We start from the raw sequence: 14,573 nt of genomic DNA on the forward strand, positions 1-14,573 counted from the left end.
TTTTTGAGATGGAGTTTCACTCTTGTTGCCCAGGCTGGAGAGCAATGGTGTGATCTTGGCTCACTGCAACCTCTGCCTCCCGGGTTCAAGCAACTCTCCTGCTTCAGCCTCCCAAGTAGCTGGGATTACAGGCGCCTGCAACCAGGCCCAGCTAATTTTTGTATTGTTAGTAGAGATGGGGTTTCACCATGTTGGCCAGGCTGGTCTCGAACTCCCAACCTCAGGTGATCACCCACCTCAGCCTCCCAAAGTGCTGGGATTACAGGGGTGAGCCACCGCATGCTATACTAAAAACATACTAAAGTGGAGAAGATAAGAAGTTAGGATGCTTACTGTAATAAACAAGGTAAAAGTTATGGTGGCTTGGACCAGGGTGGCAGCAGTGGAGATGGTGAAAAATTGTTAGATTCTGGATAAATTTTGAGAGTAGTCAAGATTTGTTGATAGGTCACATTTGGGGTGTGAGAAAGAGAGAGAAGTAAAAGATACTTCTATTATAGCATTTTTAGCCTAAGGAACTGGATGCTTGTAATTAGAATTGAGATGAGGATGCAGTGAGAGGAACAACTTTGGAGCGGATAGTAAGAAGCTCAGTTTCAGAGAGGTTAAATTTGAGATTCCTATAAAGATATCCAACTGGAGATGTTAAATGGGTCATTAAATATATGAGTCTAGAAGTCAGAAGAGAGGTTCTGGCTAGAGATAAAAACTTGGGAATTATCATCATGTAAATGATACAAGACTGAACAACCAAGTGAGTGAGAAGAGGTCCAGAAACTAAGTCCTAAGGCCTTCCAATGTCAACAGTTTGGGAAGGTGAGGAGGAACCAGCAAGAGAGACCAAGGAGCAACAACAAGTGAAGTAGAAGAAAAGACAAGAGAGTGGGATGAATCTTCATGCATGACTTTTTCCAAAAATTTATTGGGTATTTTGTATAAATAAAGGCAGAAGTTTTGTCTTTCTTGTTTGCCACCAAATCTCTTGTGCTTAGCAGAGTAGCTGGTACAAACTAAGTATTCAATTATCTGCTGAATCAGTAACATCAGAGGGTGTGAACATCTTTATGGTTTGATATGTTGTATTCAGATTGCTTTCCAAAAGGGTTATACTAATATACCAGTTTACATGGGGATAAGTAACGTACCTTTTACCATAGGCTTGCTCACAATAAAAAACAAACAAACAAAAACAAACAAATGAAAAAACACATTAATTCAAAAGACTAAAATGGCAACTCACTATTGTGTAAAATTCTTCGGATTTCTAACGATGCTGAACTATCTATAATTATCTATGTTCCTTACAAGATATACTTCCTTTGATGTGAAGTACCCATCTTCATTGTGAATGGAGTCTTGCCTTTTTTTCTCATTTCGACTGAGTACTTTTCACACTTACTATAAATATGTTATTTCTTTCTTTGGGGATTTATTTTAGAATATTCAGAATTTATGCAGTTATTCTCAATTTTCTATTAAATTTCAAAATGTAAAATTTTCTTTTATGGAAAATGTATTTTACTATCATTCCAAATAACGTCCAGAATTCTTACTTCTACAATGGCAGTGTTATGGGTTGAACTGTGTTCCCCCAAAAGATATGATGAAGTCCCATAACCTAGTACCTATAATTGTGACCTTATTTGGAATATAGTCTTTGCAGATGTAATGAAGTTAGGATGAGGTCATTAAAATGGGTCCAAATCCACTATGACATGACCAGTGTTTTTTTAAGAAGAGGAGAAGAAATAAAGAAACATACTGTGACAAGACAGCCATATGACAATGGGGGCAAAGATTGAAGTGATGCATCTACAAATCAGGATATGCCAAGGATTGCAGCAAATGCCAGAAGCTAGAAGAAGCAAGGAAGGATTCTCTTCTCCAAGTTTCAGAGTCAACATGGCCCTGCCAACATCTTGATTTTGGATTTCTGGCCTTCAGAACTGTGGAACAATACATTTTGCTCTTTTAAGCTACTCAGTTTGTGGTGCTTTGTTATGGCAGTATTAAGAAACTAATAGTGTAATGACATCTCCACCACAGAACAACAAGAAAAATAAGAAATATCAATGAACTTCAATAAAGCCAGGAAATACATGAAGCTGAAGCTTTAATTCATGAAGGTAGATTATAATGTATATGGAGACAGATGGAGGAAGATGAAACCCAAATGTCTGCAGACAGTAATACTGACAAACAGCAGCAAATCTGCCCCCACAGAACCAAATAAGGATTCAGGAGCTAAAGGCATTTGGTACAAAGGAAGGCACGGGCATGAAAACAGAAGACTTAAAGGTTAAGTCTGGATAAGGGGCAGTTAGAACCCCATTCTCCTCTCCCCTACCTAGTAAGGTCAGGCAATGACCTAATTCCCACCTCTGTAGGAGACTGGCAGTTTTATTCTCCAGAGAATCTAAACCCCAGACTTGGGATACTAGTCTGAGCTGAGAACACAGATATCCATACTACATGGCGAGACTGCCCCAGGCAGAAGATTCAAAGATCCTTCTTTAGAGAAACTAAACATTCCTAGAGAAAATGCCTATAGATTCTAACATTTGGGGATTTCCTAAGTAAAAAGTTATCATTCCATCATTCTACAGTGAGACCCACAAGTCAATAAGTGCCCATGGATATAGATATAGCACTTCCCATCAGTTTCCCCCTCTTTCGAAAATATGAACAGAAATACTACTAGGCAAGAAAGGAAAGCCTCCAATATGAAAGACAAGAGACTACAACTAATACAAGAAAGAAGGTCAGAAAAGAGACACCAGAAACAAAACAATTTTTTTTTCAAAAATAATATAATTACCCATCATCTCAAATATTCATCATTTCTTTGTGGTGAGAACATTTAAAATCTTCTCTTTTATCTATTCAGAAATATATATTAGTATTAACTATAGTCACTGAAACTTTGCATCCATTGACCAAAGTCTCCCCTTTCCCGGTACAACCCTGTCCAGCCACTGGATATGAGACTTAGCTGATTTGATCATTCCACAATGTATACATGTATCAAAACATCAGATTGTACCCTATAAACATATACAATTATCTGTCAATTAAAAATAAAATTTAAAAATACTATAATTATCCTAAGAGAGATAGGAGAAGACAGTGCATCCATGAAATTAGAATAGGATGCTATTAAAAAAAGGGAACTGAGAATTCTTAGAAATTCAAAATTATGACAGATGAAAAAAATAAGTAGAAGAGCTCAAAGATAAAGTGAGGAAATCTTCCAGAAAACGGAACAAGAAGACAAAGAGATGGACAAGAGGTGATAAAAGACAAGAAAATTGGAGGACCAATCTAGGATGTATGAGAATAAGAAAAAGGAGCTCCACAAAAGGAGTCAGAGAATATGCTGGGGGAAAAATTATTACCAAAGCAATAGGAAACATTTTCTGGAAACCAAATACTCGAATCTCTAAATTTAAAGGGCTCATTAAGTAGATGGCAAAATGAAAAAAAAACAAAAAACAAAAAACAAAAAACCCACATCAAAGCAGTTCACTGTGAAGCTGTACATTATTAATAACAAAGAGAATGCCTTAAAAGTTTCTTCAACATATTGTGGCAGAGCCTACTGCTTCCCAGTACACGTTTCCCTTTTTCCTTTTAGTAATAGGATCCCACGAATTTTGGCAAGGCAAATGGCTTCCGAGTTAGAGACATTTCTTAGCCTCCTTTGTAGCTAAGAAGGTCTGCATGACTAAGTTTTAGGAAGACAGCAAAAGTGATATATGCAACTCCCAGATCTTGTTTTTTTTTCTTCTTTTGAGACGGAGTCTCTCTGTCGCCCCAGGCTGGAGTACAATGACATGATCTTTGATCACTGAAACCTCCACCTCCCTGGTTCAAGCAATTATCCTGTCTCAGCCTCCTGAGTAGCTGGGACTACAGGTGCATGCCACTATGTCCAGCTAATTTTTGTATTTTTAGTAGAGATGGCATTTCACCATGTTGGTCAGGCTGGTCTCGAACTCCTGACCTCAGGTGATCTGTCCGCCTCGGCCTCCCAAAGCGCTGGGATTACAGGTGTGAGCCACCGCACCTGGCCCAGATCATGTTTTTGCAACAAAGCTCCTTGCCCTCCATCTTCCTGCTAGCCAAAAAATGGTAACAACTACAGCAGGTACTCAAGACAGAGATGGAAGTCATATCTTGAGAATTCTGAATTGCCCTGCTTAGCTGGAAAACCCAGTGGAGCAGAGTTTCCTACTTGGTCTGGCTATTGTGAGGAATAAACTTCTATTTCATTTAAGGCTCTGTATATTTGGGTCCCTTTGCTACTGTAGGTATGCTGTAGGTATTAGAAAAAAAAAAAAGTTGAAACTGTAGGGTCATTGAGAGTTGAAACTGTAGGGTCATTGAGAGAAAGATATTTGTCTATTTCATTCACTGCTATCACTCTCACACCTAGAATAGTGCCTGCACATATCAGGCATTTAAAAATTATGTACTGAGTGAATAAATGAATAGTATTAGACTTTTCAGCAGGAATTATGAAAGGTAGAAGACCGTGGAGGAAAATGCCTTCAAGATTCTGAGTCAAATTACTTTTTACATTCTATATCCAGCTAAACTATTAACAATTAAACGTCTAATAGGCTTCCACAAAAGAAAACAAACAAAAAAAGGTGTAATAGGTTTCCATATATGCAAGAACTTAAAAAGTTTAGGTCTTATGTATTATCTTTTCTCACGTAGCTACTAAAGGAGCTATTCCTATTAAAATCAGGAAGCACATCAAGAAAGAAGATGAGGAATCAAAAAACAAGGATCCAACACAGGAGGGAGGCAAAGGGAACTTCTAGGATGACAATGAAAGAAAGTTCTAGGATGACAGCAGGGTCAATACCTGAGTAGCAACTAGTCCAAACTGGAGCAGGGGTACAAAAAGGCACCAGGATGGCAGATTCCAGGAAAGAAAGAAGGGAAAGGGAAAGAAAAGAAAAGGGAGAACCCTGTTAGGTTCCCTGATTGGCCTGACTTTATGGAAAACTGCTATGAAAGGGCATGGAAAGGTGCTAAACAAACATACAAACAAACCTAAACAAACACACAAACAAACCTAAACATTGAGGCAATTATTAACTCCAGGAAACAGAGCTATGCAAGTAAGCAAGCATAGCAGTGAATAATACTTGCCCCAAATGTGGTAAGTATAGACAGGGTAGAGCATGAAATTCTCATCCACCATAACAGGAGATCAGTAAACATTGTCTAAAATTAATGACTCAAGAGAGAATATAAAAACATCATTTAGAAATGTGGAAGTGTCCTTGGAGAAAAGGAGTGGGGAGACGTGAGGTAGAGAACCATTGTTAATTTCATTTTAAGTGTTTCAGTGCTATTTCCCTTTTAAATTCTATTAATATGTCACTTTGACAAAAATTTTTTTTCGGTAGGAAGGACAGGGTCTTGCTATGTTGCCCAGGCTAGTCTTGAATTCCTATGTTGCTCTGGCCTCAAGTGATCCTCCTGCCTCAGCCTCCCAAAGTGCTGGGATTACAGGTATGAGCCACTGCATGGCCAGATAAATTTTTTTTAAACTAAAATTAAATATAAAATTAAACATGTAAAAGACTAATCTTATTTTTCTCATAAGATAGGGAACCTTGCTACTATGTATTTTACTATGCTCGAAGCAGATGTTCTCCAGATTGGGAGAATTATACCCAAAGGTGCTGTGTTCATTTTTGGGTTTTGTTTTAAACAAATGACCACAGTGAGGAAGTTAACAGCATTCAAAGTTGTAAATTATGAAATAATTAGGAATGATAGACTAGTACTAAAAATACTGCTTTAATTAAATAAGATGATATAAAAAAATAAGTGATTGAGGATATCCTGGGAACCTGATAAACATTTAGTATATTATTCCCAGGGAAAAATGATTTGAAAAGGTTAAGGAAGAAAAGACAACTGACATGAAATTACTATTCCTTCTATGCCAAGCAATATTTTAGGTGTTCTTTTTTTTTTTGAGATGGAGTCTCACTCTGTTGCCCAGGCTGGAGTGCAGTGGCCTGATCTCGGCTCACCACAACCTCCGCCTCCTGGGTTCAAGCAATTCTCCTGCCTCAGCCTCCCAAGTAGCTGGGACTACAGGCATGAGCCACCATACCCAACTAATTTTTGTAATTTTTTAGTAGAGATGGGGTTTCACTATGTTGGCCAGGCTGGTCTTGAACTCCTGACCTCATGATCTGCCTGACTTGGCCTCCCAAAGTGCTGGGACTACAGACGTAAGCCACCGTGCTGGGCTAGGTATTCTATATAGTTATTTCATTTGATCCTTAACAAGTGTGGGGAAGGTAAGTAATTTCTTTAAGGCCATACAGCCCTTAGAACAGACCATAAAAAATGATGAAAATAAACTATAGTGAAGCTTAAGTAGTACACAGTTGTAAGCAAATAATTAAATTTATTTATAACTTTTCTTATTATTTAATATTGCCAAAACCCAAAATAAATATAAATTTAATCAACCAGATTATTATCTTTACAGTCATTTCATTAGAATCAACTTAAAACTTACTTGAATGTGGCAAAAGCACTGGAGCAAAGATGCTATTGCTGCCTATTGGAATAAGAAAAATTAATTTGAAAAGGAAGGTAACATGTATGGTATTATTTTTTAATTTTTCCATAAATAATATGTAATACATAGTGCAGAATTTTATCATAATCTTTTGCCATGTTAGTTTTTTAAAAAATTAACCCAGAACCTTCTGTACCTAGAATGGTTTTCCTTCTTAGCATTAAGTAGTTCCCCCTCTATCACAGAACTTATCTACTTGTCTTCTTACCCATCATGTATTGCTCCCTTTAGACTGGTAGTGGGACCCAAAAGGTACTGAATAAATCTTTGTTGAATGAATAAATTAGAAGATAATATTCATCAACAATGCACAAATTATGCTTTACTTCTTGTATTAATCACTATTTTCACATTCAGATGTCGCTTTTCACACTAACATAGTTTGCAAAGGATTCTATAGTTCCCTAATTAAAATGATAAGAATTATCTGAGACACAGGATTCCTTTTTTACCAAATGGTTTACATCAAATACTTACCACAGGAGCTGTTGAGATCCACATCTAAAAATACACTAAGGTCTGAAGAAGCAGATACTGGTGGAGTAGATGGTGTATTTGGAGAAGTTGGTGCTGACACTGTTGATTCCAGCTCAGTTTCAGCAATCCGACTAAAGCTTATTTTACATGGTTCTCTTTCTAATGGTGTTGGGTGACCTCGTAAAGTACCTGAGGTAGAGCCATGTCGGCCTGTGTTAGGCCTTATTCCAGGAGATTTCAAGGAGAAAGTTGATTTTCTAGGCTGGGAAAAGCAAACATGATTAATGTCACAAATTTGCATAGACAGCATTTTGTTTCTGTGACTTAGAGCTACCTTATTAGTCTTATTAGTTCTTAAGCATACAGTTCTTAAGCGTGCAGTCCTTCAGTCTGCAATGACAGCCTTTATCATTCTAGTAGAATCTTCTGGATTTGACTGGCTTAATTTTAAAATGAATTTGAATATAAGTAAGTCTCTTTTCAGCGCTGCAGAAAAAAAATTCTTGAAAATTTATGTGAAAATCACATTTCGCTCCTAAAACATACGAACCTAAACTTCTCTTTGAAAATATCTATATAAATTTTACAAACATTTACTGGGAACATAATTTATGAAACATGCTATATGCTTCAGAAAAAAAAAAAAAGATCATTTTTTCCTCTTCCTATACTAAATGATCAACTTCTACATTGGTGCTTTAATAATCTTTGGAGAAAATTCCTATCATTGTCCCCACCCTCACCTCTGTCCCATTTTCAAGTTCTGGCAGGAGTAATCGAATAAAAAACACCAAACTCAGACCAGAAAACTTGAGTTAAGATCTCAACTGTGCCAATATCTAGCTTTGCAGCCTTGAAAAACTTATTTAACCCCTTGGAATCTCACCATTTTCCTTTGTAAAATGAGAGTAAGATCTACGAGGGGTTTTCAAAAACTGCATGGCAAATGTCTATTATGAAATAACTATGTATGACTTTCATTTCTTTCCATCAAAAAATAAACTCATACTAACTAATTATAACATGTCTGCACAGTACCTAGTTTGAGATACTAAGAAGGATAACACATCAGTTTGTAAAGAATCCCTATCAGAGGAACATGAATTCTGCTAAAATTGAAGCAAGAACAAATACCAAATTTATGATGATGCTTGGGTGGAAGAATGGGGAAATCACTAATATTTTATGAAAAGTTTATGGGGACAATGCCCCAAAGAAATCAGCCGTTTACAAATTGATAACTTATTTTAACAAGGGATGAGATGATATGGAAGATAAAGCCAATGGTGGCAGATCATCAACATCAATTTCTGAGGAAAAAATTAATCTAATTCCTGCTCTAATTGAAGAGGACTGATGATGAACAACAGAAACAATAGCCAACACCACAGATATCTCAGCTGGTTCAGCTTACACAATTCTGACTGAAAAATTAAAGTTGAGCAAACTTTCCACTAGATGGATGGCAAAACCATTGCACCCAGATCAGCTGCAGACAAGAGCAGAGCTTTCAATAGAAATGTTAAATAAGTGGGATCAAGACCCTGAAGCATTTCTTTGAAAAACTGTTAACAGGAAATGAAACATGGCTTCCCAGTATCATCCTGAAGACAAAGCACAATCCAAGCAATGGCTACCAAGAGGTGGAAGTGGTCCAGTCAAAGCAAAACCAAATCAGTCAAGAGCAAAGGTTGGCCAAGCACCGTGGCTCATACCTATAATCCTAGCACCTTGGGAAGCTGAGGCAGGAGGATCATTTAAGGCCAGGGGTTTGAGACCAGCCTGGGCAGTATAGCAAGACTCTGTCTCCATTTTTTTTTTTTTTTTTTCTTTTTGAGACGGAGTTCTTGCCTCTGTCGCCCCAAAGGCTGGGAGTGCAGCCGGATCTCAGCCCCTCACTGCAAGCTCTTGCCTCCCGGTTTACGCCATTCCTGTCCTCAGCCTCTGGAGTAGGCTGGGACTACCAGGCGCCGCCCCACCGTGCTCCGCCTGGCTAGTTTTTTTGTATTTTTTAGTAGAGACGGGTTTCACCCGTGTTTAGCCAAGGATGGTCTCGATCTCCTGACCTCGTGATCCACCCGTCTCCGGCCCTCCCCAAGTTGCCTGGATTACAGGCTTGAGCCACCGTGGCCCCGGCCTTTTTTTTTTTTTTTAAAAAAGGCCAGGCATGGTGGCTCACACCTCTAATCCCATCACTTTGGGAGGTCGAGGCAGGTGGATCACTTGAGGTCAGGAGTTCAAGACATGCCTGGCCAACATGGTGAAACCTCATCTCTACTAAAAATACAAAAATTAGCCACGCATGGTGGCACACACATGTTATCCCAGTTACTTGGGAGGCCGAGGCAGTAGAATTGTTTGAACCTGGGAGGTGGAGGTGACAATGAGTCGAGATTGCACCACTGTAGTCCAGCCTGGGTGACAGAGCGAGACTCTGTCTCAAGAACACAAAACAAAAACAAGAACAAAAACAAAACAAAGGTCATGGCAATAGTTTTTTAGGACGCTCAAGGCATTTTTCTTGTTGACTTTGTAGAGGGTCAAAGAACAATAACATCTGCTTACTACGGGATTCTTTTGAGAAAGCTAGCCATAGCTTTTGCAGAAAAACAACCAGGAAAGCTTCACCAAAGAGACCTTCTCCACCACAACAACGATCCTGTTCATCCCTTTCATTAAACCAGGGCAAATCTTTGAGAGTTTTGATGGGAGATCATTAGGCATCCACTTACAATCTTGACTTGGCTCCTTCTGACTTTTTTGTGTTTCCTAATTATAAAAATATTAAAGGGCAACCGTTTTTCTTCAGTTAATAATGTAAAAGAGACTGCATTGACATGGTTAAATTCCCAGGATCTTTAGCTTTTTGGGGATGGACAAAATGGTTGGTATTAGCACTTACAAAAGTGTCCTGAACTTGATGAAGTTTATGTTGGAAAATAAACTTTATATTTTTATGTTTATTTTTTAATTCCATCAAAAAATGTATCTTTTCCTTCCATGTTTCCATGAACTTTTTTTCATTCTTTTCTTTTTTTTTTTTTTTAGATGGGGTCTCACTCTGTCACCCACGTTGGAGTGAAGTGGAGTGATCTTGGCTCTCTGCAACCTCTGCCCCACAGGTATGCACCACCATGTCTGGCAAATTTTTTTTGTATTTTTGGTAGAGACAGGGATTACAGGCGTGAGCCACCACGCCCGGCCTCTATGAACTTTTTGAAGTTCCCTCATATATCACACAATTGTGAAGATGAGATATCATGAAACTACCTGACTTCCTGCTTCACTCAAAGTTGGTTTGTGTTTTTATTTCCTTCTATATCTTGCTTCACTTTTAGCTACTTAGAATTCATCTTCTACTACTTCTGTTGCCACTGCAAACTCCTGCAGTAACTGGAAACTGTAGCATCAAATTCTAGTGACAGAGGTGGGTTCCAGAGGCAAATATGGACCATGGAGCCCAAATGGCAAAAGTCATATCAAGTCACAAGAACCAAAATATATTTGCTTACTCCTTCCCAGGTCTTTTCATTTTTTTTGTTCCATTCAGCTACCTATTAAGTTCTCACTTTCTCACACCTTTTTGTGTTATTTTAGGAGAGATCATAAGTAGACACATAAATAAGCAGTACTAAGATAAGGCATAAACCAGATTTTATCAAAAGGCTGACATTTCCCCCACAGTATATGTAATTTTAGAAATAATATATTACTACAAACAAAACACCTATGAACAGCCATTCAACTACATTTTTAAGATAACAGGTTGTTAAACATTGAAAATAATATTTTTAAAAACAGAACACTTGCTTCCAAAATTATAAAAGACTTACAAATCGAGGTGGCTGTTTGCAGTTTCGAGGTTCAATTTCTAGTGACTTGTTGAACAAATAATCTGTAAACTCTTTTTCAGACGCATTTCCCATGGGGTTAAGGTTTTCAAAGAATCTCTGCAATTAAATATCACAAGTGCATATATAATAAGTATATATTTTAGATCTTATTAAAATAAGATCTCATTAAAATTTTTTGCTGAAAATTACTTCATTATTTAATGCTAAAAAATTAACACATTAAGAGATCATAATATCTGAAGAGTTCACAAGTGTTGCTTATTCCAATCTCTTTACTTCTGAATAAGATTATATAATTTTTGTGGAAGTTATATTCTAGTCTTAAAGTTCTATTAAGAATATGAGTTTTCATTTATTATCATTTTAATGGCTCAGTAGCAGCACTACTTATTCCTTAGGAAACTTTATTCCTACTCATTGTAACAAATGATCATCACCAGAAAGCTACCAAAAGTGTTTAGAACAAAATTATGGTTATAATTCACAATGAAGTTTTGATAATCAGAAAAAAAGTGGAGATAAATTAGATTAAGGTCTGTTAATCCAATTTATAGATCATTCTTGATCATTTAGAATTATTCTGGAAATTTCTTTTACTTTAAAAGTAGTCATTTAAATTACTTTAAAAGTAATTTCAAGAATGATTATAGGCCGGGCACGGTAGCTCACGCCTGTAATCCCACCACTTTGGGAGGCTGAGGTGAGTGGATCACCTGAGGTAGGGAGTTCGAGACCAGCCTGACCAACAGGGAGAAACCCCATGTCTACTAAAAATACAAAATTAGCTGGGCGTGGTGGAGCATGGCTGTAATCCCAGCTACTCAGGAGGCTGAGACAGGAAAATCACTTGAACTCAGGAGGCAGAGGTTGAGTGAGCCGAGATCATGTCATTGCACTCCAGCCTGGGCAACAAGAGCGAGACTCCGTCTCAAAAAAAAAAAAAGAAAAAGAATGATTATAAACTTAAACCTATCTGTGCTAACTTCTAGTATAAAAAATGTTTTTATCTGAGCCAAGTCATGATGGCTTACACCTGTAATCCTAGCAGTTTGGGAGGCTGAGGCTGGGGGCACTGCTTAAGCCCAGGAATTTGAGACCAGCCTGGGCAATATAGTGAGACCTCTCCTCTTAAAAAAAAACCTAATAAATAAAATTTTAAAAATTCTGCCTTTATCAAAAAGTATTTTAAGCTTAAATTTAAGTTTTAACGTAGAAAATTTAGGTGATTCAGCACTGCCAAAAAAGGAGAAAAAAAGAAAAAGAAACAGTAATCTTACAAACCAGATATATCATTGTTTACATTTAAATATTAGACTATCTTCCAATTATTTTACTGTGCATGTATATGCATGTATATATGTATTTATAATTATGAAAAACTGGAATATCAATTTTAATCTTTCTGAAGTTTATATTCAATTAACTTTTTTCCATGTGGTTTGCTTTTTTTTTTTTTTGAGTCTCACTCAGCCTCCCGAGTAGCTGGGATTATAGGTGTGCGCAACCATGCCCAGCTACTTTTGTATTTTTAGTATAGACGGGGTTTCACTATGTTAGCCAGGCTGCCCTTGAACCCCCGACCTCAGATGATCTGCCCGCCTTGGCCTCCCAAAGTGCTGGGATTACAGGTATGAGCCACCGCACCCAGCCAGTTTGCTTATTTTACAAAATACAAATTTCAACTCTATAGTATTTAATCAGATGGCTGTTTCAGAATGTAATCTCCATATAACTAGTTATCCATATAGGTACTTTCTAATTTTTTGCTATATAACAATTATTTTTATTAACTCCTGTATTACAAATTTTTCTGTACATTTTTTATGATTTCCTTAGAAAAATTCCTTAGCAGAAAATTACTGGATTTAGCTTTATTTAATTTTGAAGTGGTTTAGAAGCATATATTAAAATGGTACTGGGTTTTAGCTTTAGCAGTAGGCGAAATGAGCTTTAAAGTTTCTAGTATAAAATTATTCTCATTTTTCAGGCATTCTGCCAATTTCAAGAAAATTATATTACTCCTTTAACAATACTGAAACAATGTGTTCTTATGTCCAGGTTAGCTAAATTAAATCATATTAGCGAATAGTAATTAAAGGATTTCAGAAAGTCATAACAGCAATATTCTTGATATTCTCATCCTTTGCTCTATTTTAAATATTATTTATTTAAGTATGATTTGTCTACATTTTAAACTTATTTTAAACTTATTTGTCTACATTTTAAACTTATTTTGACTCAATCATATAGAAAGACATTTCCTCCCAAAAAGGCTTTAAATGATGGTAGGAACCCTAGACCACACCACAAACACCAATTAGCAGGTATGTTTCTAAGATATGAATACTAAAAGTACTATTTCAAGTATACCGAATTAAAGTGTAACATTATTCCTGTGGGGGCCGTATTTCCTTAGCCTCTGAAGCCCCACATCACAGAGGGTGGGTTCAATGGTGAGAGGGGATGAAATAGGTCACCATCATTAGGTTCCTGCCTTTTTTTTTTTAAGAGCAAGTTTTTTTTTTTTTTTTTTTTTTTTTTTTTTTTTTTGAGATGGAGTCTCACTCTGTTGTCTAGGCTGGAGTGCAGTGGCACTATCTCAGTTCTCTGCAACATTTGCCTCCTGGGTCCAAGTGATCCTCCACCTCAGCCTCCCGAGTAGCTGGGATTACAAGCACTTGCCACTACACCCAGGAAATTTTTTATTTTTAGTGGAGACAGAGTTTCACCATGTGGGCCAGGCTGGTCTCGAACTCCTGACCTCAGGTGATTTGCCCACCTCAGCCTCACAAAGTGCTGGATTTATAGGCGCTAGCCACTGTGCCCAACCTATCATTTTTAGAAATGGTATGCTTTAGGTGGTCTTTTTCTTAGGACTTTAGGGTACTTTGTTTTGAACTGGGAACAAAGAAGTTACTATCTCATAATCTAGGAGGATGGAAGTAATGGTGGATATTTTCACTCAATATGCCCAATCTGCATGCAGACTATGCCTAAAAAGTTTAGCATAATTTTAAATGTGACAGGTGAACTTATTCTGGTTGATAGTTATAAGGTGCTCCCAATTTCAAGTAAGTATAATATAATAACATTCGTTTAACATAAACATAGTATCATAGTTTAATTTACAAGGTCATTTCATATTTTGTAGTACTATAGAATCAATATTACACACTATTGCTCAAAATAGAACATCAATCGAAAGGATGTGAGAAAAATCATCTTCTGCTAGGCATACACATACCACTTTCCTGACCCTTTTCCTGTTTAAACACAGTGTTCTTACGAAGAAATGAATTATATATTATTTTGCTACATGTAAAATATCTAAAATGGCTATCAATCAAATCTAGCAGTGATTTTTCTTTTTACTGCATGGACATCATTCTACTTTGTCATTCACTTTTTATGGTGTAGCTCGAACCAACTACAAAAGAAGCAATACTTTCAAAAGAAAGTACTTAGTAATAATATTAACAACTGCAGATAGTGTAGAATGTCTAATGTTTAACCTGCTATCTACCGATTTTTTTCTATTATTTTCTTTATTTTTTATTTTATTTTTTTATTTTTTATTTTTTTATTTTTATTTTTTGTTGAGACGGAGTCTTGCTCTGTCACCC

The 14,573-nt window shown here is 36.9% G+C and overlaps 1 protein-coding gene across 1 annotated transcript in view; it reads right to left on the reverse strand.

Annotated features, from left to right (window-relative positions):
- Window positions 1-14,573, reverse strand: part of SOS2 (SOS Ras/Rho guanine nucleotide exchange factor 2) — a 119,409-nt gene that overhangs the window by 5,687 nt on the left and 99,149 nt on the right. Inside the window, exons 17-19 of the mRNA XM_017849451.1 lie at window positions 10,930-11,046; window positions 7,097-7,358; window positions 6,557-6,598 (exon numbers count right to left, since the gene is read on the reverse strand). Coding sequence (XP_017704940.1) covers window positions 6,557-6,598; window positions 7,097-7,358; window positions 10,930-11,046 — 421 coding nt within the window. The remainder of the gene's footprint in view (window positions 1-6,556; window positions 6,599-7,096; window positions 7,359-10,929; window positions 11,047-14,573) is intronic.

This window comes from Rhinopithecus bieti, unplaced genomic scaffold (genome assembly GCF_001698545.2).
Source record: "Rhinopithecus bieti isolate Rb0 unplaced genomic scaffold, ASM169854v2 scaffold_29928, whole genome shotgun sequence".
In the NCBI taxonomy this organism is placed as follows: Eukaryota; Metazoa; Chordata; class Mammalia; order Primates; family Cercopithecidae; genus Rhinopithecus; species Rhinopithecus bieti.